At 40.8% G+C, this 23419-nt stretch overlaps 1 protein-coding gene across 1 annotated transcript in view; it reads left to right on the top strand.

Moving 5' to 3' along the window:
- LOC104287134 (ubiquitin-associated protein 2-like) overlaps window positions 1–23419 on the top strand; it is a 38231-nt gene that overhangs the window by 6108 nt on the left and 8704 nt on the right. Inside the window, exons 2-12 of the mRNA XM_009885800.1 lie at window positions 1515–1704; window positions 2772–2985; window positions 3884–4081; window positions 4770–4986; window positions 6073–6283; window positions 7464–7503; window positions 10539–10704; window positions 12970–13036; window positions 14356–14551; window positions 15802–15893; window positions 16779–16826. Coding sequence (XP_009884102.1) covers window positions 1515–1704; window positions 2772–2985; window positions 3884–4081; window positions 4770–4986; window positions 6073–6283; window positions 7464–7503; window positions 10539–10704; window positions 12970–13036; window positions 14356–14551; window positions 15802–15893; window positions 16779–16826 — 1639 coding nt within the window. The remainder of the gene's footprint in view (window positions 1–1514; window positions 1705–2771; window positions 2986–3883; window positions 4082–4769; window positions 4987–6072; window positions 6284–7463; window positions 7504–10538; window positions 10705–12969; window positions 13037–14355; window positions 14552–15801; window positions 15894–16778; window positions 16827–23419) is intronic.

Genomic DNA, 23419 nt, shown 5'->3' with positions numbered 1-23419 from the left:
ACAAAGACCACTTATAGGCAGGAACAAAAGTAGCTGGGAAAAAAAGTTTGCTGCTGTTGAAAAGAAAGCACTGGCTTTGCTGTCCAGAAAATGGAAAGCCTGCCCCTGTAGATGCGGAAAGTGTTCAGAACATAGTGCTTTGACAAATATGTTAACAGAAAAGCTTGCATTGGCAAGAAAGTGAATTTCCTGGTAAGCATCACAATTACTTGGCTTAACTGATGATACAGAGTTCAGATAGAGAACCAAAAATATGGCAGTTGCTGCCTGCCTTTGCCTGCCTTTGTCTTCACCAAATGCCTGGCTGATGATGATGTGGAATCAGTTGCCTGCATTAGCCTCAGGTCTCAGGAGAGCAGGTTAAAGTTGTGTGATGAAGACTTTGGTAGTTGGATAGCATGAGATCTGAAAACTAGATGGCCTAATGGTCCCAAACATCCTGATATAGCTGTACTGCTGTACTCCAGACTGCAGCAAAATTTTCCTTATAACATGGATGTGACCTGGAAGAGGTATGGTATCAGTTGGTCTACAGTTTATATTCCATTCCTTTCCTTCTTAAAGGTGATATGCTCACATGTTCATTGTTCTAATGCAAGTATTCTTCCAGTGGATGTCCCTCAAATTATGTTAGAAAATATTAACTCAAATTCTGGTGTTTTGTTTTTTCAGTGTGGTTTTTGTTTTTACTTGCCATAAGAAAGGTTTGGGCATTAAGAAATCTATGCTAATGAAAGTGCTGGAAGCAGCTCTTCAGCCCAAGCCTGCAGTATATTTAGGATAAACTTAAGTCAGAATTTTTGGAGTAGATTTCTTTTATTGTCTGAATGCTTTGCTTTTCCTTGGATAAACCTGTGCTAAACATGGTAGGGGTTAGTAAGCCATGCTAAATATAAGAAAATTCATATTTCTCATCTTGCTCAGGTATGTGTGGTAGAGTAATTTTGGATATGTGCCTACTATCGGAGAAGCTTAACTTCTAATTTCTGCTGCTCTTGTGACATCTATGACATCACATTCACTCAAATGTTGCATGTGTGACTTCATTCTTTACTGTCCTCATACCCACCCTATACAGAGGTAGGACTTTGATCCCTTGCTCTTTTTAAAGGGATAGTGTGATATACAGAGAGTGTGGATTATCAATATATATATAATGGGCTTGCAGGCAGGATCAACTCAAATATAATGTATGACTTGTCTCCAGTTACTTGGTTATATTAATCATATAGGTTATTTATGTGATACACGATATAAATTTGATGGTGTTTGAAAAGAGAGCAAAGAACTTATATTCTAACTGTAGTGGAAGCTTTCAGCTAGCAGAATTTTACTTTATGGCAAAAACCTCTATTCTACCTCTTTTTGTATGGCAGACAAGCAATATTTGAAAAGACTGTTAATCAGTAATAATTCTGTTGCCGATACAGCAGCTTTAGTATTGTTAGTGCTTTCTTCAGTTTCAATGCAACTTAATCATGTTTATTCCAGCCAAACTTTGCTTTTTCTTACAGCATTGATTTGGTAATGCTGCTTCAAAAGCCTGTGGCTTCTACCCAAGAAACAGAAGGTGACTCATTTGAGGCTCCCCAGCAGCAGACCTTTGGCCAAGCCCTAGTCTTCACAAATTCTCAGCACAGCACCCAGATGGCATCAGGAACTGGCAACTCCAGTGCTGTAAACTCTTATTCTCCTCAAAGTCTGGTAAAATTATCTTATGATTTCTAAATATTCTTCATGAGTAAATATTTCAGGTTAAACAGCTTTTCCAATGTTGTGGTTTGGCCTCAGCCAGCAACAAAGAACCATGCAGCCGCTTGCTCTATTCACACAGCTGTGGGAAAAAAAATCGAAAGGGCAAAACTCATGGGTTAAAATAGTGCAATTTAACAGAACAGCAAAAGGGAAGATGGAAACAAAACAGTAACACCGATAAAGGGATATGAAGACGGGATTACAATACCGCCGCGAAGCGCACCGACCAGACCCGCGCCGCCGCAGCCCACCCCCGAGTGGCGACTCCTCTCCTCGCCCCGGCTAGCTCCTCTTATAGCCCGGGCATGGGTCACGTGGTATGGAATACCTGCCCCCTGCCGGCTCCTGGGGAGATTAACCCCATCCCTGCCGGAACCAGGACACCAGTACTGGTCATTTCATGAGATGTTTCAGTATTTGTAAAGTTCAGGTTGCAAATGTTGAAGGAATGGAATTAAGAATTCCATTCACACATACAAAAAAAGGATTACTAATTTTTACTGGTTTTGCCAAGTAGTTCTTTCTCAGTTTACATGAAGTACTTGTATTAATTTTTGAGTAGAGAGCGGATGTGTTTACTGCATGCTGATTTAGGATTAAATAATTTTTTTTTATAGTGAAGAGTTGTATGCCAGAAAACTACAATGTGTTATTTCCAAGCACATATCTGACTGCTTTTTGTGGAAACCTGATTATTTCTGAGTCAATTGTGAGGGCTTGAAATTGGGCACTTGTATTTATTCTCTTAAAATCAGTTCAACTATTAGTAAATACATGCTATTTTGAGATGCGTGGATTCAAGTAAATCAGTATCGTTGCAATTGGTGGTGGAAGTTGGTCATATGCTACAACTGCTGAATTTTTTATTGGTCATTTATTAGTAATCTAGGACTGAAGAGGTTTTGGTTGCTGCCAAATAGCAGCTGTAGGCATTGACCCTATGGTTATGTTCAAATTACTTATTAAATACTTTACTCCTTCCCCTCTTTTTTTTTTTTTTTTTTGTCTTTTGGTAGTCTGCAGTTATTTGTCCTGGCTTTGGAGAACTTGGATCCTCTAAATTGGCAAACTCTACTGGATCCCAAATCTTGGACCAATTGAAATCTCCAGGTTTGGGTCAGTTTACTTCTCAACAAAACAATAGTAGCTCTACCACCACTACCATAACTACCACATCATCCTGGGATCTGAAACCGCCCATTACTCAGTCCTCAGTCCTTAGTCAGTTTGGTAAGTTTTCTTTCTCCTTCTCTGTTAGCCTGTAAGATTTCTTAATGCCAATGACAGTTTAAAATTGTCTTAAATGAAAAGCTTTTTCTAAAAAATGTAATCCTAATATAATTGGTTACAACATTGTAAGTGTCACACTTACCTGCTGGTAATAGACATTATGTTTTGATAGGCTACGTGTGCTGAGAATGATGCAGGTTACCTATTTTGTCTATTCATAATTGTATGGATTTTTCATTTAATTGAGTAAAATTAGTGAATAAAAAGACCTTCACAATGCAAATGCTGTGGATCTCTTATGGTTGTTGACCAGTGCTCTGATCCGCTGCCTGGCTTTCAGTGTCTGAAAAATATGAAAGGGGAAGACTTGGGGGGGGAAAAAAACTGTCAGTGTCCAGTGTCTCTTGACTTTCAGCCAGATTGAGATGGTAAACGACTTCCTATTTGTGTTGAAAATCCTCTCCTTTGTAGGAGCAGGAAATCCTAACTCATAATACCTCCAGACCCCTTGGAAGTGATCACAATTTATTGACACAGTTAATTGCAGTGAAACTTGCAGTCTTTGATTAAAATAATCCATAACAGTTTTTGAGGCCTAATGTGTGATAATATTACGTGACTGTATAGATAGGTTTGTTTTCATATTTTTGAGGAAAGCTAAATAATGTTTGCCCGCAGCTGTTTATTTAAAATAGAGAATATCAAATGTTGGCCTCATTATTGCAGTGGTAATGTTCAACATGAAACTCATGTGAAGTCTGAGACAGACTTGCACATTCTATAAAATCATAGCTGTCGAGCATGACAGGTCACCCAAATTCTTTCATAAAGAGTAGAAGCATGAAGAGCAGAGTTTAATGCTTTAATTTTGATATTTCTTTTTCCCAACACTGACCAGACTTTAAATCCCAGCCTGAACCATCCCCAGTTCTGAGCCAGCTGACCCAGCGACAGCAACAACAAACACAGGCAGTCCCTGTTCCTCCTCCTGGGCTGGAGTCCTTCTCCTCCCAGGTAAAACTCCGCGAGCCGTTGCCAGTAGACACCTCTACAGCTGTTAGAAAAATGTTACAGCTCCCCACTATATCAATGGATAGCAGGAATAGGGAAGTGATTGTCCCTTTGTATTTGGCACTGCACCTTGTATACTGTGTTCAGTTTTGGACCCCTCACTACAAGAAAGACATTGAGGTGCTGGAGTGTGTCCAAAGAAGAACAATGAAGCTGGTGAAGGGTCTAGAGAACAAGCCTTATGAGGAGAGGTAGACTTGGTAGTGTTAAGTTAACGGTTGGACTCAATGATCTTCAGGGTCTCTAAATGATTTTATGATTCTATTCTTTATATAAGTTGCTAGGGAGAAGGAGAGCAAAGACCATGGTCTATTTCTTGTTTATAAAGCAGGAAATGCTAAGCTGGATAGTTTTTAGGTCCAAAATACAGTGATGATGTCTTTTCTGAGCACACATCGGATTGCTCTATATAGAAAACGACTGTTACTGAGTGATTTTTGGATTGACTTAGTAGCCAAAATATGAGTGCTGGCTGAAAGGGGGATGGACATGGATGACACTGATATTGTAGAATAGTATGGCTTATTCTTTCAGCTTCAGATCAGGGCATAGAATCAATGAATTAATTTCAGGTTACAAGAATGTAGTTAATTTATGTGATGTAAAGTCGGGGGTTGTCGCAGATCTAGTTAGCAGCGAAGGCTGAGGCAGTAACTGAAGAAGCCTGTAGTTAAAGGAGGAGAGGGTGTCGGTTACTGATATCTTTAATACAGATGATGTATGCAAAGTAATTATGGCTGCTTTTTCCTCCTTTAAGATTCCTGCCTCTGCAGTGGAGATGCCTGGATCAGCGGATGTGACAGGGTTAAATGTTCAGTTTGGAGCTCTGGAATTTGGATCAGAGCCTGTACTCCCAGAGTTTGGATCAGCTTCAAGCAGTGAGAATACCAGCCAGGCGACCAACAATAGCTTGTACTCAAAATCTGTAAAGTACGTGTGAGTTCCCCTTGTGCATTCTTACGTGTCTTTTTTAAGGGGTCAAGTTTGTGCCAAAATCTTCAAGGCACAGTTACCATGTAATGAGAGGGGGAAATATGATGACTTGTAAGGCTAAGTGTTTTCTGTGGATGGCATTTTAAAGAAGAAATTTATTTTCTAATGACAATCAAAATCTCTCTGGATGGGTTGATGTGAAGCTGGAGATAACATGAATATAAATAACCTTATAATAACTACACTTTACAGAATTGCTTTCTCGCGTTTAATTGTCCCGGTTTTCAAATTTGTTTGAGGGTTTGTTTGTCACAACCCGAATTTTTCTGCTTTTGATCCAGGAGATATGACCCTTGTAGCATATGTGTGTGTCAGTAAATTGGCACCAAATTACAGATCTGTTGCTCCTATGGGATGAGAAAAGAAGCCAGACTTTCAGTATGCAGAAGCTCTTACTGAAATGCTAAAATAGCCAATGATAAATGCCAATGTACCAGTAACCCATTTTTTTCTTTCTTATTCATTCAAAAATTGGCTTCAGTAAAAAGCTTCCTGAAGTTAATTCGGAAATACTAGTAAAAATGAACCTTCACATTCGTTTCTAGTTCTATAAATGATTTAAGCTGTTTAGAAAGTAAAGCACTCTATTTTTTAAAGTATTTTTTCCTCTTTGCATAGTTCATTCTGTTAGACTGCTGAATTCTACTGTAAAAAGAGAATAGGTGTTTCTCATATACCAGGCTTTATGGATCTAGTTGTGTAAAACAAGATTGATTGTTAATTTATCCTTTGAGAAGGTGGAAATAACATGACTGAAAAGTGCTTGTGTGTAAACTCTTGTTTTGGTTGGGCTGGCAGGAGGAAAGTGAATGGTGCTTAGTGCAACTGATGGTTTTGAAGCAGTGATTACTGGGGACCAAAGCAAAATAATATATTTTTTTTCATGATTAGATTTTCTAGTATAAATAATGTAGATTTGACTACATGTTTAAGGTAGTTCTAGATAACTGTATAGGAGCTGATATTTTCATGAAGGTGTTTGAGATATAATTTACAAAGATAAATAATTTTTACTTTTTCCAGTGATCCTTTGAATACCTCTTTGCCAATATCCAATACAGTACAGGAGTCCACCTACACAACCTCTGCCATCACTTCTTCCAGTCTGACCTGCTCATCCCAGAGCACTAGCCCAGTAACAACAACTTCCTCCTATGACCAGAATTCTGTGCATAGTAGGATAGTGTACCAAAGCTCCATGGCTCTGTCTGAATCAACCCCTGTGGCAGTTACGGTGAGTGAATTCCAGAAATAAGACCTTGAAAAAGGTGAAATATTCTTATTCCTGTTAGACTTGTATTACCCTGCTATATTAATATTTTAACCAAGCCAAGTGGTATTTTTGATTCCCAAGTCCACTCGCTCTCTTATTTGTTTTTTCTTTTCCTATTGTGTAGCCATTTTTTGTATTTGGGATATAAGAACCTCTGATTTTATGGGTTTTGACATCTTAAATTGCTGTTTGACCTTTTTTCTTAGTAACACTTAACATTCTAGTTGAGCTTTCTTCCCTGAAGCTTAGCTTTTAAAAAAGGAACTATCTGTGTGTAAGTATTAGTCATGGTTTTTTGCTGTAACTTGACAATTTCTATCCAAAGGTATATAATTTGTTAAATTTATACGGCACCTAGCGAATGGATCCCAAACTGTTTGTGGCCCCTCCAGCATTACTCTCTTGTTGGATTTAAACAGCGATGGGAATTAGTTTCATTTGTTTATTTTAAAAAGTATAGGGAGAGGTCTAATCTAGGACAGAGAGGATCTCTCTCAGGAGATATTCAAAAGCATCTACTCTCTTTGTATATGAAATGTGGGTTTGTTTTAAGAGAACTTAATTTATTAAATGTTTAAGGAACTTGTGAGAGTTTGTAAGTTTTACTTCTGGCCTTTGTTATATAATGGCTCAGTCACACTTGTGTTCTGCACTAGCTCGTGTGTACTGGTGAGGATCAAGTGTAAACAATCCATTTCTGTACTCCATTATCCAAAAAACAACTGGTGCTCCTCAAGTCTTATCTTTCAATGGAAAAAAATTGGCGTCTCTGTGTAACTTGGATAGTTAAAATTGTGAGTTGCATTAGATCAAAAGCACAACTATTTCCTATATGATAATGCAATTCTTTCTTTCATATTGGTGTAAACCTGTAGTTTGTTATATACAATACATGAGAAGGTCTCCTGCTGATGGGTATAATATGGGTAGTGTATGGGATTCTGTATGTTCAGGACACCTTACACTTGAGACTCTATTATGTGGCTTTGTTAAAGCCAGTAAAATGTTAATTTTCTGCCTTTTTGGTCTTTCAATTTAGAATGAATATAATATTTTGCATGGAGCATGTTCAATTTGTGATTCAGTCTGAAAATTTAACATACCTCTAAAATTTATTCATTCATTTCTCCTTTATTTACAGAATGGGCACAGTGGTATTAGGATACAGGCAACTCTTGACAGTAAGTTTACGAAGCTTGGTTCTGCACAGGACTTCCTGATTTTTCCTTACTATTTGCTGTGTGCACGACTGTAGCAGTGACATCTGGTTAAAGGTTTTCTATTGTTCTCACTGGCTAATTTTTGGCTGACCCGTTTGAGTTTATTTTGTACTTGCATAGGATATATACTGCTTGCTTCTTGACTAAAACTGAAGTATGAAAGCAGCCCTATTAAATCTACAAACCTAAGCGGTCTTGGAATTAGAGAAGCTTCTTTTTCTTTTGAATTTGTCTGCCGAAAAATAATATAAAATTAAAATATAAAATTAAGAATTAACATCAAATTTCTTAACAATTCTTCCACTTCTCAGTTGGGAAGCAGTAAGTAGCATTTAGCTGTAATGAAACAGTCACATTCTTTGAATGCACCTCTCACTGGGTATAGTGCTATTTATGTCCTGTTACAAGCCTGTGGGGAATAAGGGTGACGAGCATGCTCCATCTGCTGGGTAGCTTGCTGCCTTGCAGTGGAGTAACATTAACACAGTACTGGCTCTGATACAGGCATTTCTGTTATCTTCATCTTGGCCTGTTTCTTATGTGGTATTTTATGTGTAGCACCCCTACAACTCTCTTCCTGGAGTTAAAATAATTATAGTATTCACTCTTCTGACTTTTATGTGCTGCTCTGTGGAAGTTTTCAAGGGCAGCAGTGTGAATTAACATCTTCTGGAATTCCAACATTTCAATTTTAGGTCTATCCTCCTTTTAAACATCTCTTCAGATAGGTCATTAGTGGGGCAGCCTTTTTTTTTTTTTTTTTTTTTTACACTTTTGAGTAGAAAGAAGTTGAGTATTGAGACCTGTAAACAGTGTTTTGTTAGTGCCAAGTTCAATTTAAAGCATAGAGTGGTTAGAGTTGGAAGGGACCTTAAAGATCATCTAGTTCCAACCCCCCTGCCCTGGGCAAGGGCACCTCCCACTAGACCAGGTTGCTCAAAGCCCATCCAACCTGGCCTTGAACGCCTCCAGGGATGGGACATCCACGACTTCTCTGGGCAGCCTGTTCCAGTGTCTCACCACCCTCAGAGGAAAGAATTTTTCTTCCTAATATCAAATCTAAATCTACCCTCTCTCAGTTTAAAACTGTTATGTCAGTTTAAAACTATTATCTCAGTTTAAAACCATTACTAAGTGAGCAGGAGTGTGTATGCCCAAAGAGTTACCACTTAAAAGATTGTTATATATAAACCCAACTTTTCACATGGAAAACTTTCTTGCTTTCATGTACAGAATTAATAAACAATTTATGAAATTCACTACAGGACTTGTCTTTTTGCTATGGAAAACAAAGATCTGAAAACTCCTAATATTTTTGTAATTAATCTATAACAGCTTTATTAGTTTCTCTTTCTATGCCAGTTCTCTTTTGGGAACACTTGTTGTTTTCTGTATCCTAAGCACATGAACTGGAATCGGTTGTCTTCCATGTATCTATTTCATGCATCCAAACTATTTTGAAATTCTTCTTAACATTTGAAAGTACTGACTTTTTCCCTTCTGTATGTGCTGATAATATTCGTAGTTATTCATCTCTTATCTTTGCTGCTGTTGTCCTTTAATATCCAGATCTCGTGCTTCCTAAACCATTAGTTCAAAGTATGGTTGGTGTGTTATAATTATGACCATCCTACTTGTCTCCTGGTTTTGTCTTGCACACTGTGTTCAGGCATTTTGTAAGGTGTCTTAATGAAGATGGTGCTTCTGTCCCTTGTATTGAGGACATCTACTTTTACTTCAAGAAGGGAACCCTGCTCTAAATGTATTGAGTTGTAAATGTTACTTATTTTTATGTTTCTTGTCAGGAGTTTTCAGGTGTGATATAGTTGCCTTCTTCATAGCTATGTTTCTGTTTGTCATTTGAATTGCCTTCTCTGTCAGTTACCCTCATACTTATTGCCAAGGCCAAGACCTCTTGATTTCTGTTGGCATAGCACCTAATCCAGCAACCTGACTTGGGTCATTTAACGAGGAAACCAAACCAATAATGTGAACAAACTGTCATGCGTAACTTCCAAGCATATATCTGACTTTTGTTTGGTGATCATTCTGATCACGTCTTCACGTGCATTGCAAGTTAGTGATGATCTGCTGGGTAGTGGTCACTGGTGTGGTATAGAAGCATGGCCCAGCAGAAGGCAGGGCTCAACTCCGAGTTTTATCGGTGGGTGAGTGCCTCTAATTCTGTGTATTATCTTTGGAGGACAAGAGATAAGTGTAGAAACAGCTGGGTGTTATGTCAGGCGGTAGAGTTGTTCAGTGTCTTATTACAGTATAGTGATCCTTTGGAAAGGTGCATCTGTGGTAAACACGTTCTACTCTGTATAGCCTTAAAAGTAATATTAATGCTAAATGCTTTTTGTTATCTAGGTCAAATAAAGTAAGACAATATTTGACAACTCTTTAGCCATTAAAAGTGCTTAATGCTGTGCTCAATTGTGGCCTTTTATTGTAGCTTCTTTTATTCTACTGTATTACACATTTGACTCAGTTCTCCAAACTGATAAATTATATGTGTCCTTGTACTCCAGCGATCCAAGTCTCAAACATCAAAGGTGCCGTGTAGGTTGGAATGAATAAGCAGAGCTGTAGGTAAAAGCAGATTTGTACAGTGCCTTGAAAAGTGCAAATTACTTTTTTGCAGAACCAAATACAAGGAATTTTAGAATGAGGATTGACTTGCGAGCAAAAGTTAGTAATCCAGATAGTGGGAGGGTAAGTGCAGAAGACTGTAGTTTACTATGCATGTAGCAGTGCAAATTATAAATCTATTGTAGGTGAAGAGCTTAAAGGGAAAAAAATATAGTTCTGTTGCTGTTTGAATTTTCATTCATAGACAGATTGCTTGATACTGTTACTGGTTCTTAATGGTCAGGTTTTTGTAAACCAAGGGGAGAATACTGTTGTGTTCCTGGATCCAGGCTGGGATGTCAGGTATGCTGGAATTTGTCTCTGAATGCCTCTCTAACTCATTGCAGCTACTTCATCAGTTCCAGCACCTAAGACAGAGCCTTCTCCTTCACTGCCTTCTGCTGGTTCTCTGCCTAGTGTGATATCCACCACTGCTTCGCTTCTGCCTTCAGCATCGCAGCACGTGGCAACATTGCCCAGCTTGCCTGAGTCCAGTGATTTGGTCAGCAGCTCACTTCCCCAGTTAAGCAGGTACAGTAGGAGTTGTGATAAACTGAAAGGGGTTCAATTTTGGGGAAAAGGCAAACATGAGTGTGATTGCATATGGGGCTGTCAGACACCAGGGTCCAGTTTTCTTACATTAACTAGAATTAGGAGAGAGATTCAGAAGGTACCAGGATGTTTCTGGTTGCAAAGTATGAGCTCTGGGCTGCCTCTTAATGATAGAGCAGCTGCTGTCCTCAAGTTTTCATGGTATATAAACAGCTTTGTGTTTCAAGGGGCTCTTGCTGCAATCGTGCCAGCTTGCACTGGTTGTCATGTGGTCAATTAAGGCTTATTAGAAGAGCTGGGGAGAGTGGGCAAGGGAGTGGTTTAAAACCATATGTTGGACTGAACCATTTCTTTGCTGACTGAAGTGGTGTCATTGTAATTCCTGCAGACAGGGAATGGTTTTAAAGAGTCGAAGTAAAATTAATCTATGAAACTGCCATGATTTATTCTGGTCCCACACCTTGAAGAGCTACCAGAAGTGTTTGCCCTTAAATTAGGGCATATAATTTAGCCTGCAGCTTTGTTATGAAAACTGCTGTATTTTCTTGTGGCTATTTCTATAGAGAACACTAAAATATTTTTTTTATGGTTAGGATCTCTCTTGCTTCTGACTTCACATGAAGGGCTTTTTGAGCACCAAACCATACATATATTTTAGGGCTTTGTTTTGTTTGCCTTTGTTCAGTGTTCATTTTGTTTATTTATTATTATTACCTTGAACCTAAGGTATAATTTTTGTCAGTGTAATATTTAAGAACAAGTTTCAGTCACCTTGCAGGGAGACATTCAAAGATCTTTGGATTACAGATGAATCCGAGGGCTAGAGCACCTCTCCTATGAGGAGAGGCTGAAAGAGTTGGGGCTGTTCAGCCTGGAGAAGAGAAGGCTTAGGGGAGATCTTATTGCGTCCTTCCAGTACCTAAAGGGGGCCTTCAGGAGAGCTGGGGAAGGACTTTTTACTAGGGCATGTAGTGACAGGACGAGGGGGAATGGCTATAAACTGGAAGAGGGCAGGTTTAGATTGAACATTAGGAAGAAATTTTTCACTTTAAGGGTGGTGAGGCACTGGAATAGGTTGCTCAGAGAGGTTGCTGAGGCCCCATCCCTGGAGGTGTTCAAGGCCAGGCTGGACGTGGCCTTGGGCAACCTGGTCTAGTGGGAGGTGTCCCTGTCTATGGCAGGGGGGTTGGAACTCGATGATCTTCAAGGTCCTTTCCAACGTAAACCATTCTATGATTCTGTGATGAATGTTGATGCTACTGTTACTGCCAAAAGTTCACAGGCCTGGTCAGCTAGGGAAAAAAGATAATGCTAAAGCAGAGTTGATTCCTAAAACAAAATTATCTGCAGATGGTTTTTATCAGGGGATTCTTTATTTTCATATTTTCCAGTGTATGTGTATAAAACTGAACTGTCAGTTCTGATTCATCTTTTCAAAGAGAAAATTACTTTTGGTGGGGTGTAGTGGTATGAACCAGCTTTGATTAAATTGGCAGATTCTGTAGTAGTATGTCTAATTTTTGGGCTTTCACAGATGCTCTTCATTTGCTGGGGTTGGGTTTTTTGCGCCCTGTCTTTTGAGAGTGTGTTGGGGCTTTTGGCACAGTTATGGGGTAAATACCCTGCAGTTCTAATTGGTTTGATTAATGTTATGCAGATTATATGAGAAATACCATAGTGAGTCATAGAATCATAGAATCCTCTAGGTTGGAAGGGACCTTTAAGATCATCAAGTCCAACCGTCAACCTAACACTGAGTCAAACCAAAGCACTGCCTCAACTAATTAATACCTGTGCCCTGTGGCAGGCGGCAGCAGTTGCTCAGGAAAAGAATGAGAAACAAGCCATGTGTTGTGTAAACCTTCTGGTTTTGGACTTTACATGTCTTGGAGTCATTGCTACATAATTCCTGAAGCAGCTATTGTTTTACTAAAAATATAGTAAATTGATAAATACAAATGAATGGTGTTTTAGATGTTTCTTCTTAGTAATTGTTGTCTCTGTACTTCAATTTTTTTCATTAAATGGTAGTAGGATATTAAAGGAAATTTTTTTCTTTAATATTTTTATTTACTTTTTTCTTTAATATTCTACTGTGTGTGTATGTATACCTACGATTTTTATTATTTAAATAATATCCTGCTACCTACTCTGTTTGTATGTATATGTGTATATATACATGTATTTTTTTTTAAATGTTCTAGGAAAAATTAATTTTATTAATTCTTTGCAATTTCTTTCTAGCTCATTTTCCAGTCATCAGAGCAGCCTCTCCCCTGCCTCAGTGTTGTCTTCAAGCACATCACATGCAGTAAGTCCTATTTGCATTTCAACAGATGTTTGGCATATAATCAGTTTATCTGATGATTAAGACCCTCTCTTAAAGTTCATCGTGTCCCAGTACACTAAGAACTGAAACAAGAGCTTTATCTCAGGGAAGAAGGGCTGCCAGCCCTCTAGTTGTAAAAAAAAAAAAAAAAAGTCGTTACCACTTGTGATTTGTATTAGATCAAGAATAGCTGTTACAGACTTCCCAGTCACACAACTGTAGAGGAAATTTTTGTGCCAGCAAGTGGGGGGATGGAATAAAGAAAAAAATTATTGTAACAAATGTATTAAAACTAAAAAAAAAAATAAATTCAAAAATCATTAGAAGTACCTGGCTGAAACTTCTCCAAAATGTGGACTGTTAGCAGTCTCCACTGGAGAGGTTAGCTGGCAAAATGCAGGTGATGGAATGATACATGTCATGACAGATGATTTAAGAATTTACCATGTGACATTGTTGTCACCTGTATATTTAATGCATTTGAGATGATAAGGCAAATGGTATTGAACAGAGTGCTCTAGATGAGGTTGCACAGACAAAAGTCAGCCTTGTTCTGTTATGGGGTACCTCTGTACAATCCCAGCTGGGGTGTGCAGATAGGTTACTGCTTTTCTTCATGCCTGTATTTTGATTTTTAATGCCTCATCCCTACTGAATATGTAACTTAAAAATTCACGCGTATCCAAATGTCCTTCTTTTCTGTTGTCAGAGTTGTTTTGGCTTCTGTGTGTTGATGACACTGTTTCGCAAGTGTGATCAGCTTACTGTATTGTGCTGGATTCAAACCAGGAACTCCTTTATCCTCATGTTTTCCTGTAACACATCTGGTCTGCATTTCAGTTTACCACATTGACTCTGTTGTGGGGCACTACAGTTTTCATCTTTTAAATTCCACAAGTGCATTGAAGAAATCATGATAAGTGTCCTGTATTTTGAAAACAAGTACTGTCTTTTGGAAGAATATAGGAGTTTATTTAACATAACAAGTACTAGCTTAAAGGAGTATATAAGCAAAGGGCAAGAAATAATGCAATGGAGTGACATTTGAGTTACTGTGGTATAATTTTTTGATGATATGGCAGTTTGAATTTAACTCTCGTAATAATTTTCTTTGAATACTTAAAAATTGCAACCATGTAATTACTTGCTTGCTTGGTACATAGATAATGCATATATTTTTCTTTTGCATGTGCTGCTGTTACTTAGAAGATTGTTGGTGTTGTTTTTTTTTTTTTTCCCCCAGCATCTTCCACTGTGGTTTATTTGCTCTGTGATCCTCGTTCTTTTTGTCTCCTTTCTAGCACACTAGTGTTGAGAACACAACTTCGCTCCAGCCCTCAACAACCTTTTCAACTTTTTCAACCTCAGCCACTAGCACCACCTCTTCAGTTGTCAGCATGGCAAGCAGTATGAACACTACAAACAGCCTTGGACTGAGCGTTACCAGTGTGTCTATACCAGCTGCTACCACACGGGCAGCTCCCCTAGTGTCTTCAGGTTTGCAATATTAACAAATCACGTGGATGGACAGAGGACTTCAGCAGGGCTGTCAGTTGAGCATCTCACCAGCAATAACTGTGCTAAGAAATCCACAGTCTTGACTAGCGTTTTCAGCATGCTTTATTTGCTGGCTTATAAAGTAAAGCTGCCTGGTCTTGTGTATTTTAAATATTTGTTAGGGTGTTATGTGGCATTTATATAGTATATTCCATCCCCAAAGAGCTTTATAAATAGACACCAGAGCAGTTCTGACTTTGGAAGTTTTGGGCTAGGAGATTCGCCCAGTTTGCATTCCAGGTTGTGATCAGCTCTTGGCTGTGAGTTCACCTTAGCTTTAATTTCAGTCTTCTCTGTGACTTGAATTCATTTGGCAGTATCAAAATATACTTCAGTGTCCTCATTATCATATGCTACATCCCTACTGCCACATCTACAGAAAGGAAAAGAGTGCCTGATGTCTGGGTCATTCCATAGCAAATAGCATTCAGGAAAAGGGTCCACAAAGAGAAAAGGTGGGGAGGCTTCTTGCACTGAAGTGGAAGCAATGCTAAATTCTCTCTTGCTTCTCTAATCAACCTGAACTGCTAAAAGGAAATCCTGTGGAGGGAAGTGAAAGATTTAAATATTAAGATCAAACTTACTTATAGAAGAATTTCTCATTTCTCATTCCAGTACCTTGTAAATTAAGTGTCTAATGACTGGCCAAAGTGCATTTTTTTTTTTTTTTTACTCTTCTGCTTCCTAGCACTGCTTCACGGAGGCAACTGAAACTCTTTCAGTCATCTTCTCTTTGCTATTCTCAGCTGCACTAAGTCACCCACAAAAAGTACACTGGCAACATTTTGTGTTTTCCAGTATATTCTGGTGATAAGGAAGAATGTGTTGACAGAGCAGAAAATGAATGAGAACAATGCCTGAATTTTGCCTTTAGGAGAGGACTGAGGAAAGGAGAAGTTCCTGTAATTCTTGTAATCATTTTGGACAAAGTAAATGACAAAATCAGACTGTTCTCTGATGGGACTGTTTTCAGTCTTAAGTAGCCTGTGCTTCCCCTTCCTTGAGGCATGGTTAAACTCTTCAGGCTATTTTGAGCATTTTCATCAACCAGCACAAAATTATTTTGCGTAGTTTTCCTCCTTACAGGCTATGACAGTGGAGCCGCCAGGGCTTGTTAGCTGTGTTGTCTCAATGCTGAAGCCTTTTCTTTTCTAAAGGCTTGTTAAAGTGTCTGTATTTTGATTCTATAGGCAAAGCTCCCCCAAACCTGCCCCAAGGTGTACCGCCATTGTTGCATAACCAGTATATTGTGGGACCTGGAGGACTTCTGCCTGCCTACCCAGTAAGCAATTTAATCGTTCCTGTCCTTGATTGCTTAACCCTTGGTGCAAGTGGGCCCTCAGGACCTGCTGCTGTCTATGCCAAGACATTTCTGTTGGTACATGTTGCACCTGGAATTCTTGTTACAAATGCTGAAGAATATCTGAAACGTATTCGGTGAGGGTTTACTGTTGATAGTAAACTGCAGAACTGTTGGTACAGACCTGATTTGGCTTCTGTTGAAGCTAAATGTGCATGTTGCTATGGTTTTCAGTGGTATCAGGTTTTAGGCCCTTTGAGTAATATTAGTTTGTGTTACTGGAATAGATTTATTATAATAATGGTTGAAATGTGCCATGTGTCCTGTCTATCACACTTTGAAAGGATTGCACATAGCTTTTTGATGTCTGACCAGGATCAACATATTTTTGGTTATCTTTTCTTGAATCAGAAACTTTATTCTAATCATTTTTCTGTATCACACTGAATGAGAGGGGATACCATAGGTTGCTTTGTGGCATAGTCATTAAATCTTAAATCCTGCTATTCTCAGAAGTAATGATTGAAGGAAAGGCGGCAGCTGCTCTTACTCCCAAATCTGAATGGCCTATAGATTTTTCACAAGTTGATGAATGATGCATCTGTGAAAACAGTATTGAAGATGGGACAGTCATACTCTCCTCAGAGGACTGCTGTCACCAAGAAACAACATCAGTGACAAGCCATTTTAATCTTAGCTCTACTAGCCTTAAAATGCTACAGTGCACCACGATGGCACAATGCGACGTATAGCTGTACACCTTTAAAATAGACTGGGCCTAGGTCAAACTCTGTTTAAAGCCCCAAATTGGTCAGCATCAGAGAAAAGTGTTATAATGATGTTTTATTCTTATCTGTCTTTAAGCAGATTTATGGTTATGATGATCTCCAGATGCTTCAATCCAGGCTGCCAATGGTAAGTAAATGGCTTGGTTTATTTAATTTTAAATAAGTTCTCTTCAGTGTTGATCATTTGTGCAACACAATTTAGTTCATTTGATGGTGATTAAGAGCTTATCCTTATGTTCTATATTGTGTTTTTTTAGATATCCACAAACAGTTTCTCTAGGTGGTGTAAATTGATATAGAGCAACCGTTGCATCATGCATTCATCCATCTGCAAATTCTGTAAATAGAAGCAAGTGTGCTGTGCTTTTGAGTGGAGAAATTAATTGTTGTAGCAACAGTATGACATCTTGTCAAATCTAGTTGAAATCTGAGTGTGAATGTTTTCTTTTACCAAGAGGTAGGGTTGAACACCGAGTGCACAAATTGGCAGCCAGTAGGTGCATCTGACAGATTTTGGAGGTGCTCATAGGTGGAGATCTTTGCATATGCATCATGGTAACAAATGCACGTGAGCTGCAGTAGGGAGAGTATACGAAGCTTTCTTCCTTATCTGGATCCAGAACGTAAATGGCATGTGAGAGAAGCTGAGAGTTAGATTCAGAAAGAGCCTCAGCCTAGGTTGCGGAAAGGTTGTCCTGGTTTGAGGAATTTTATTTTCAGAAAACTAGGATAAGAACTTGGAGAGAAAGTTTGGTAGTATGTAACTGAGAAAAGTCACAGGATTAAGTGATGCAATGTATCCGTAGAGGCAGAAATGGAGCAATGAGCAGTGATCTGGAAAAGAAGTATCACTGGATGAATGCCATAGTTAAAGGTCCAAGTTAGTACCAGGTCTTCCATGTGGAGTTTGGAGACAGCCAGAGTCAGATAGTCAAAGGTGAGTACAAGGATGTCCCAGACAAAACCCTGTCCAGCTGCATATCCTGAATTTAAAAAAAAAAAAAAAAGTTGAGCACATTAATGAAGGCATGATCCTCAGAAGAATTGTCAACTGAAATGAATGGGATTATTTTCAGAGCACCAAAATGACAAAATATTTGCAGTTCTTGGGCCAGTAGAGGCATGGTTATATTGGTAGGAGTCAAAATCTTTTCTAGGAGTGCTGTTCAACTTTTATCAGCCTGCGCTTCCCATCTGCTCACCCAATTTTTTGTTGCTCTCTGGGCAGCAGCGCTTTTTCTATGTAGCTATACCACAGGGCTATGCAGGGGCTGGAGCAGCATGCCTCTTGGTGGGGAGGTTTGGTTCTGAGGGGCCAGGAGCTGAGAATTACTGATATTATTTACATGTAGTGACAGCAAATGGATAGAAAAAAATGAATGGGCAATGCTTGATCTAAAATAAATACAGTAAAGCACATGGGGGAAAAAAAAAAACAATTAACCTGACCATTTAGTCCAAGAGTAAGGCTGAACAAGAGAAAATGTAAGGATTCATACCTTGTCTGTGTTGCCCTGGAATAGTTTGTGCTGTAAGGAGTTTTCAAGCAGCGCAACAAGAGAGTTGTGGAAAAAATGCCTGAAGTGGCAAGAGTAGCCGAACTCAGCCTAATCAAAGTGATCTCTGCCGTGCCTCTCCTTCATCAGCTGGTCTAAACCAGGATGGAACGTGGAAAATGTTGAGGAGATAAGGACTAAAGAGATGATTCTGATGACGATGGCTAAACCCTGGCAGAGGTTTTTCAGAGGTTGGGGAAAGTGCATCCTTGGGGAGGTGCCGAAGAGAAGAATAGGCATAGGATCTGCAGAGCCCTGTTTGGAGCAGAGCTTGGAGTAGGTGTTGAGTGGAGGTTGTTTTCTCCCACCCCAAAGGCTCATTCCTGTGCTTCTGAGACAAGAGGCACTGGCAAGCTTTTTGCAACAGGTCTTTATTTTTTGTTGAATAAATAGGTGAATGAATAGATAAAAACCATTTTCAAAGTAAATAGAATATGTTATATAAACAAACAAGTAGTCAATGGAGGCTCAGGGTCCATGGCTGTTCTTGCAGTGGCTCTTGCCATCGGTCAGGGGAGGTGGGAGGACAGAGGTGGGGATGGGGCAGTGGTCCAGAAGTGGTGGTGGTGTGGGTGGGACTATGTGGGTTGGTCAGGGTCATTGGGCTAATTGTGCATGGTGCGGGTGAGGTTGTGGAGGCATTGGAAGCAGATGTGAGCTTTGAGGCAGATGTGGTCCCAGGCGCAAGGGCTGTGATGGTGGGTGCCATGGAAGTCCTGGATGCACCCAAAGTATTTGTTGATGCTGAGCAGCAGGTTGCAGGGCCCTTGGCCTTCAAAGAGCATGCCATTGGCTGGCACACATTGCTTGATCTGCTGTATGTTGTGCTGGAGCTGTTTGAGGAGGTGGTGCCATGCCTGGGCTTCCCAGTGGTGGGGCGTGCTTGGGCTGCTGAGGGTGGTGAAGAAGTGCTGGATGATGCAGAGGTAGGGCAGTGGCAGTGGCTTGCTGTGGGTGGTTGGTGTGGAGGAGGGTGTCAAGGAAGGGCAAGGGCATGTGCTGGTGGTGGCAGGGCTGTGTCGGGCTCAGAGCCATGGCCTGGAGGAGCTGTAGGCTGTCCCAGGGGAAGGTGGTGGTGTGGAGATGCAGGTGGTGGCAGGCAAAGGCGGTGATGAGAGCTGGCAGGAGGAGCAGGAGTGTTGGGGTGCTGTGCCGCAGAAGTTGCTGTGGGATTGCAGGCACAGCCATGGTGGGTCTGTGGGTGGTGCTGGGCAGGAGCCTGGTCAGGCTTGGTGGTGGTGCAGGTGGGCTGCTTTATGTGGTGCACTGGCTTTCCCTTCCTCACTTTCTGATTGCAGGGAGTTTCCAGCTGTGGTTTTCAATTTTGGCTGGTGGCTGTGGTGGTCTTGGGGAAGTGGCGGTGCTTGGGGAGGGTGGTGGTGTGTTGGGGGAGGTTGGCTGTAGTGGTTCAGTGGGGGATGCGAAAATGCTGGGGCAGAGCCTTTGGGAGCAGCTGTGCTGGGGAGGTGTATTAGGGTTTCCCTGTTGTTGCAGGGCAAGCTGAGGTGCCTCTTTCCTGCAGCTGAATTTTCTTTTCCTGGCCATGTCTCTTTTCTGTCTGTAATACCCTGGTGTTGGTTGTGGTCTGTTTTCCTTTCACTTGTGTGTCACCTTTGTTTTCATATTCATATTTTCATATTATCTGGTCTTTCCTTTTCATGTTTGGAAGGGTTGTGAAATGATGAATAGAATAGAATAGAATAGAATAGAATAGAATAGAATAGAATAGAATAGAATAGAATACTTCAGTTGGAAGGGACCTACAACGATCATCTACTCCAACAGGCTGACCAAAACAGTTAAAGCATGTTATTAAGGGCAAATGCCTCTTAAACACTGATAGGCATGGAGCATCGACCACCTCTCTAGGAAGCCTGTTCTGATGTCTGTCCACCCTCTCTGCAAAGAAATGCTTCCTAATGTCAAGTCTGAACCTCCCCGGCATAGCTTTGAACCATTCCCACGCATCCTCTCACTGGATACCAGGGAGAAGAGATCAGCACTTTCATCTCTGCTTCCCCTCCTCAGGAAGCTGTAGAGAGCAATGAGGTCACCCCTTAGTCTCCTTTTCTCCAAAGTAGGCAAACCCAGAGTCCTCAGCCGCTCCTCATAGGACACGCCTTCCAGCCCTTTCACCAGCCTTGTTGCCCTCCTCTGGATGCATTCAAGTACCTTAACATCCTTCTTAAATTGTGGGGCCCAGAAATGCACACAGTACTCAAGGTGAGGCTGCACCAATGCTAAATACAGCTGGATAACTACCTCTTTTGACTGGCTGGTTATACTGTGTTTGATGTACCCCAGAATACGGTTTGCCCTCTTGGCTGCCAGGGCACACGACTGACTCCTATTGAGCCTGTTGTCAACCAGCACCCTCGGATTCCTTTCTGCAGGGCTGCTCTCCAGCCACTCCTCTGTCTTGCTTTCAGCTGGGACAGAGTCCATTTTCTTTCCAGTGGTTGCTGTGTTTCAGATTTGGTATGAAAGCAATGTCAACAATGCATGTTGGTTTAGTTGTTGCCAGGTGATGTTTATGTTTTTCAAGGACTGTTTTCAGCTTCCCATAGAAGCTGAGAAGGAGCACAGACAGAACAATGGAATGTCCAATAGAATATTCCATACCATAGACAACGTGCTCAGTATATAAATGGGTTTAGCTGGGGGGCAGGTACTTGTGATCACTGATCAGGTGGTGAGTGACTTGTATCATTATTATTATTTTCCTTTTCTGTTATTGTTTCTATTAAACTGTCTTTATCTCAACCCACAAGGCTTTATTCTTTCCCTTTTTCCCATCCTTTTCTCCCTCTTCCCCCTGCCATTCTGGGGGAAGGGAGAGAACTGTGCGAGTAGCTGCGTGGTTCTAGCTGCTGGCTGGGGTTAAACCATGACACTCTCCCAATCTATACTTGTGCCCAGTGTTACTCTGTCCTAGGTGCAGAATCCGGCGTTTGTTCTTGTTAAATTTTATGCCATTGATGATTGCCCAATACTTCAGTCCATTTAGATCCTTCTGCAAGGCCTCTTTCCTCGTGAGAGTCAACAGCACATCCCAGTTTAGTATCATCAGCAAACTTGCTAATGGTGCATTCAACTCCTGCATCCAGATCACTGATAAAAATATTGAACAGAACTGGCCCTAGAATTGAGCCCTGAGGAACACCGCTGGTGACTGGCTGCCAGCCAGATGTAGTCCCATTCACTACAACCCTTTGAGCCCTGCTGTTCAGCCAGTTCTTCACTCAGTACAACATGGACCTGCTCATCTCACAGTTGGACAACTTGTCTAGAAGGATGCTGTGTGGGACAGTATCAAAAGCCTTCCTAAAAATCCAGAAAAACTGTCCACTGCCTTCCCTTCTTTTGCTAGGTGGGTGACCTTATTGTAGAAAGATATCAAATTAGTTAAACAGGACTTTCTCTTTGTGAACCCACATTGACTGTGCCTGGTGATTGCATTGTTCTTTAAATGTCTTTCAATAGTACCCAGTATGATCTTCTCCATAAGTTTCCCTGCTGGTGGTGGCAGGGCTGTGGCGGGCTGGGAGCCATGGCCTTTGCAGCAGCTGGAGCCTCTCCCAGGGGAAGGTGGCATCCCAGGGACATAGGTGGTGGCAGGCAAGGGTGATGCTTGCAAAGATGGAAGTTTTCCCTTCCTCGCTTTTGGATTGCAGTAAGTTTCTGGCTGTGGTTTTCAGTTTTGGATGGTGGCTGTGGTGGTCTTGGGGAAGTGCGTTGGTGGGGTGGTCATGCTTGGGGAGGGGGGTGGTGTGTTGGGGGGAGGTTGGCTGTAGTGGTTCAGTGGGGGATGTGAAAGTGTTGGGGTAGTGACACGTGGGGCAGTTTTGCTGCTGATGTGTTTTTTGTTTTTTTTCCTTTCTCTCCCAGGCAAGCTCTGATGCCTGCTGTGTTCTGCTGAATTTCCCTTCCTGCCCAAGTCTCTTTTCATTACGTCATGTGCCAGTATTGGTTGTGGCTTTTTAACTTTTGGTATATTTTGTCATCTTTGTTTTTGTGTCAATACATCATTTCGCTTTACTTTTGGGAAGATTTGTAAAATTATGTATTTCTCAGGAATCTCAGGAGCTCTCTAAGTCCAGATGTTGTTTGAGGAGGTAGTTCTGGGTCTAAGCACTTGAGCACTTATTGATGAAGTTTCTGCAATCTCTTTGCTTCCTTTTCCTTGGTTTGAACCTCATCATGATAGGGAATAAGAAGTCTTTTCTAAGCTGTTGTTTATTGAATGAAGGAGACACAGCCAGAAATATCTTTGTGATTTTTGCTATTTTTGCCAGTTGATGAATTTTTCATGACTGCTCTCTCATTGCGCTGCATGGAGGAAAAGGTCCTCTACAAACAATTCAATTTTTCCAATTTCCAGTGTTTGCCTGGTGAAATGCTTGTGTCGTATGTTATGCCCTCATGCTACTGGAACTTCTCAGTGCAATCTGGTGCTGAGGGTAGGTGGTGTCAGAGGAGGTTGTTGATGGCCTTGTCCAGTGATACTTTTGGATATATCTCCAGGAATGGATATCTCACAATCTCCCTGATCCCTCTTCTGGTGTTGTATCACCTTCATGGTAAAGATCATAGTGTGTTTATTCTTTCATGTTTGAATTCCCTGTATTCCAGCTTGTGTCATTACCTCTCCTCCTCTCTGTTTTTATGTCTGATGAGGGCTTGCTTTCTTCAGCCACCTCTGAACAGAGCCAATGAGGTTGCCCCTGCCTGGTTAGAAGAATATCAGGACAACTGTACAACCTGGAAGTTGTATCTTGAGGGGTCCTGCTGTGTACCTAAATATATTTGTTTTTTTCACTCTCCAGCTGCACAGGAAGCCCCCATTTGTGTTTGCACAGAGCAGTGTTCTTGCAGTGATGTGGTGGTGGAGGTGGTGTGACTGAGCATGGAGAACAACCTCTTTGTCCCGTGTGGGAGGAGGCCAAAGCTGCTGAACTTCTGCGTTGTCTTGTTCAGGCTTAGCTGGGGAGGGCAAAGCACCCAGGGCAGATATTTTTGGGGTGGTAGTTGGAGGGCAAAGGATACAGTGCGAACAAGGGTTTCCCCTGAGGGTTTAGGGGGGTCTCTTTTAATTTAACTCAATTTCTTAATGTGTGTGGTGATGCTGTAAATTCTCAATGGTTTTTTTTGTTTGTTTATTATT

Source organism: Charadrius vociferus, unplaced genomic scaffold, assembly GCF_000708025.1.
Source record: "Charadrius vociferus isolate BGI_N301 unplaced genomic scaffold, ASM70802v2 scaffold1145, whole genome shotgun sequence".
Classification (NCBI taxonomy): Eukaryota; Metazoa; Chordata; class Aves; order Charadriiformes; family Charadriidae; genus Charadrius; species Charadrius vociferus.
This window is presented reverse-complemented; position numbering and strand designations above follow the sequence as displayed.